Raw genomic sequence first — 4601 nt, forward strand, 5'->3', positions numbered from 1 at the left:
AAGGGCCTCTTCCATGGTTGTGGGGGTCTGCGGGCAAGGGGGCTTATTTGCATTGGGGTACCCCCTTTAAATAAGGGGGCACTCAGATGCCACCCCCCCCTTGTGAATGAGTAAGGGGTACTTGTACCCAGACCCATTCACTAAAGGGTTAAATTAAATAGTTAGTAAAAAGTCCAGACTTTTGATTAAATCCTTTAATGAAAAAAAAAAATGGCTCCATCGATGTAATCTAGTATATGCAATATGCAAAAAAAAGGCTCATGTACTTTTTCCAGCGACAGGCGTTTTGCTTTATTGCAACAAAACGCTCAGATGTGAATAGGGCTATAGAAATGAATGGGATTTTGAGCGATTTTTTGGAGCAGATTTGAGCGTTTATTAGGGCAGAAAAAGCGCTACAAAACGCTCAGTGCGAACCAGGCCTAAAGGTGCTCATACACCTTGCAATCATCGGAAGAAAACTTTCATACGGCGGTCCCATCCTGCCCTGACCATTGCACAGTTCAATTAGCGGTCATTAGCAGAAATCACCTGGACTAATTTAATTAATCAACCGTGCGGATTTTCGTTTGTGTATGAGCAGAGTTAATAGTACGATTTTTGATGTACAGAAACGCCACCAACCTTGCGAAAATTGTACAATAGACCAAAGTTTTCTAGCATGCTGGAAAGACGAACGTCGTACAATTGTACAGTATGTGCAGGTTGTAGACTCCCCATCAAACTTACGAATATCGGACGAAAACGTGATCGCAAACGAAAATCGGCTGCTATTAGAAAGGTGTATGGGCACCTTTACCGAACAAACTGTAGAGTGAAGCTGGTTGGTTGCCATGCACAGCTGCTCCAGATTTTGTCTGCTCCAGTTTTGACAAATTCCCCCCTCTGAATCTGAGGGGAAAGGCTGAGTTGATACATTTAGTACTGATTGTATCAGGCATTCATGATCCTAGTTTGGAGGAAATGAGTTGTGATTCGAGTCAATGATTCGAATCATTTCACTGATCTGATCCAAGCGATTCGAATCATTAAGAAGAATCACTTTGCCCAAGTCTACACACAGCTCATGAATGATAAAGAGAGCGAGGCTCGGAGTAGCCGGAAGCTGCAGCCTGTGTAAGGTGAGCCTGCATGAGTGGGAGGAGCCCAGAGTCCACTTCTCACAAAGCTTCGAGTCTGTCTGAGAGTAGGCTGCTTCTTCCAAACATGGGTGCCTGCCTGGGAGTGTGTTCCCTGCTGAGCTGTGTGAGTAGCAACCAAGCTGGCCGTCTATCACTTTAACTTGTGTCTAGACTGTGGGGTAGGGGGCTTGTCACTGTGTTTTTTGCCTGGAATCACCTTTCATAACTTGCCTTTCAACACTTAACTTCCTCCTGTTCCATCCTTGTAGAAACAAGTTGTTTTGTGTTTACATGTCGTGTTGTTTTGTGTTTACGTGTTTTTTTGTGTTCACATTGTTGTGTTGTTTTTGTGTTTTCATTGAACTCCATAGGAGCGTTTTATATTTGAGATCTTCAGAGGATGTTCTATATAGGAGCATTCCCGTTTATTGCAACTCAACCATTTTCTACAGATTGTTGAAGGTTTATGGACCAAGCCGGAATTTTGTATGTGGTTTGCAGGCTGGACATGTGTGTTGGTTAGGACATGTATGTTACAAATTAAATAAAAAGAACTCTGGGGAAACTGCAAGGGTTTAAGTGTTTTTTGTCTAGAGTTAAAAGTACAAAAGTTTTTTTTTTTGCTTGTCTGATCCTTGTAGCTGGCCGGGTCTTAAGGTGGCCATACACTGTGCGAATTTTGGCTAGTTCTTGATGGACCGGCTGAAATTTGCAGTGTGTGTTGCTATTGGCACCCTTTGGGCCAGCATCCCTCGATCAGCTTAACGAAGGAGCCAGTTGTATGAACAGAGCTGGCAGCCAATGGGCTGCTGGCTCTGCTTGGATACGCTGTCAGAATACATAAGCGTTGATGGAGGAATCTGTAATATTTTCTTCAGTGTGCAGGTTAAGTGAAGAAAATATTACAGTGCATGGCTAACTTTAGACCGGCCATTCCAGCCTTACTACCCCTCTGCTGCAGTGGTGTGTAGATCCTCAAGTCATCATGTTCTATACACTGTATAGGATGTGAGGACACCGAAGGACATACCATCGCTGCAACAGAGGAAGAGTCGGGCTGGAGGGACCGTTGTCACAGGTGGCTGGATCTGAAGTTTGGGTGAGTATACTTTGTTTTTTGTTTTTAACCACAAATGAGCACATGGGGGGTAGCCCCACTGCAAGGGTTAATATATGTATTTATTATTATTATTTATTATTATTTTCCCCCTGGAGTTCTACTTTTAAAGGAGAATTATGGGACAATTGAAATACACTCATCCCCATAAGTGGAGCTGACATGTGACAATTAAGTTGTCACACGTCGGCTCTATTGATCGAGAACTGAGCAATCGCATACTGCTGATCACTCAATTCCTGATCTTCTCCCTATAGAGAGCAGCGACTGTAAGTCACCGCTCCCTGCAGGGATCCCCCTTCCTCCCCTCCTCTGTGTTCCTCTAGAGCTGACTGGAGGGACAGATGGGGAGGGGGCGGGCACAGCCTGCACTGGCTTTAGAGAGGCAGAGCCAGATGTCAATCAGGCAGAGGGGTGGATCCAGACAATATTGTTGGGATCTTTCCTGGTCGCAGCACAGCTCTGTGCTGTCAGCATATAGTGGGCAAAAGCTAGTACATGCTGAGTTTTGGGTCACAGGAGGACAGAGTAAATGTCCTCCTGTGACCCTAAAGAGAACTATGGCCAAAAAAGGTTGGTACATATTTCTTTTTAATGTCTGCAGATATACAGCAGTAACTTGTGTCCGCATTAAAGAATAACTCCAGGAAAAACTTTTCTTTTAACCCTTGAAGTGGTGCTGCCCCCACACTGCAAGGGTTAAGTGCCCGTTTTTGTTTAGGTTCAAATAACAAAGGTATATCTTCAAGCCAGCAGTCAAAGCTCTCCCTCCAGCCTGTGTCCTCCTCCGCTGCAGCATTGGAATCTTCCTCGGCATCCTTGCATCTATACAGTGTGTATAGACATTGATGATTTATAGGACCTTAAACCGCTGCAGAAGAGGGGGAGAGCCACTCCCCCCTCTTCTGGGGGAGAACTCCAGGAAAGTGTTTTCTATTAACCCTTGCAACAAAGGGTTGCAAGGGTTAATAGAAACACTTTCCTGGAGTTCTTCTTTTAAAGAGGAACTCCAGGAAAAAACCCAAAAGGAACCCTTGCAGTTGGGCTACCCCTGCAATGCAAGATTCATTGCTCATTTTGATCTAAATAGTGCTTGCAGCATTGTGATCGCACCGCACTGCAGGCACAATGTGCCTTGCGATCGCATTGCGGCCCGAGGGCATGGCTACGATGCCATTCACTTCAATGGCCCGCCACACCCCCTCCAGCCCGGCAAAAAGTGAGCCGGCCGCAATGCGAGGCAGTGCGTTCCGGCCAGGATTGGGCCGGAGCGCACTGCATATGGTGTGACCGAGGCCTAATGTGAAATTAAAGTATTGTGGTGGTGGTATAGTGAATGTCTAGTTATTAAAGTGATGCTACACTCAGGAGTTAAATCTTAAAGCTGACCTGTGCACTCAAAAATCAAATTCTACCAATGATGATGTATGATGACATAGACATGTCAGGTGTAAAATGCTGCGATTATGAAATACTTACACTTGTAGAACATTCACTTCCTGCTTTAAAAGTGCAAATTACTTTGGTTTGCCAATGTAATGCACACTGGGACTGCCTTGTCATCAGCAGAGCATTGCTGGGAAATCTCAGGAGATCTCAGGGAAAGGCATTTTCCTCCCCTGAGATGATGTGCATAGTCACATGTGCCAGATTTTCAGGAAGTAAATGGAGAGCTAGTAATCTGCCCTTAGTAAACATGACCACTGTCAGAAGACTGGGGAAGAAAAGACAAGTTATGCAAAGAATACAAAATCGGCAATTATCTAGAAGTATGTGTTTTGTAGATTATCATTACTAAACATTTCTAAAGGTGTGTTTGTTGTTTTTAATGATATGGGTAAAGGTCCTCTTTAAAAAAACATTCACCTTAACTGTTAACAAAAATGTATCTTATTTGTGCATCTCTCAGCTGTAGATCCTCAAATCATCTCGGAATTGGTGCTGACACTGTCCTTCCTTCTGGAGGGTGGCTACTTTTGTTCCCCATTGTTCCTGTGTGTGTTGTAGAGTAGCTACTGCTTCAAGCTCACTCATGTGATGGACTACAATCTCAATACAAATTAGTAAACTAAACCTGCGATTGTAGTCCATCACATGAGTGAGCTTGGAGTGGTGGCTACTTTCCAACACACAGGGACCATGGAGAACAAAAGTAGCCACCCTACTAAAGGAAGGACAGTGTCAGCATGAATTCAGAGATGATTTGAGGCTCTACAGCCGAGTGATATACAAATAAGATACATTTTTGTTAATAGTTTAGCTACTTAAATGCATTTTTTTAAGATTTCCCTCGAGTTTAGTGTTTTGTTTTTTTTTTTAAATTTTGTAAAAAAATTTGATCTGATATGTGGCATACGTGTAAC

The 4601-nt window shown here is 43.7% G+C and overlaps 1 protein-coding gene across 1 annotated transcript in view; it reads left to right on the top strand.

Moving 5' to 3' along the window:
• The first annotated feature begins 1165 nt into the window (after positions 1 to 1165).
• The window catches only part of SERINC2 (serine incorporator 2), a 30795-nt gene continuing 27359 nt past the window's right edge, over positions 1166 to 4601 (top strand). The window contains exon 1 of the mRNA XM_018566885.1: positions 1166 to 1245. Within this exon, the coding sequence (XP_018422387.1) occupies positions 1207 to 1245 (39 nt within the window). The 5' untranslated portion in view covers positions 1166 to 1206. The remainder of the gene's footprint in view (positions 1246 to 4601) is intronic.

The sequence above is a fragment of the Nanorana parkeri genome, unplaced genomic scaffold (genome assembly GCF_000935625.1).
Source record: "Nanorana parkeri isolate BGI_ZX_2015 unplaced genomic scaffold, ASM93562v1 scaffold986, whole genome shotgun sequence".
NCBI classification, from domain to species: domain Eukaryota; kingdom Metazoa; phylum Chordata; class Amphibia; order Anura; family Dicroglossidae; genus Nanorana; species Nanorana parkeri.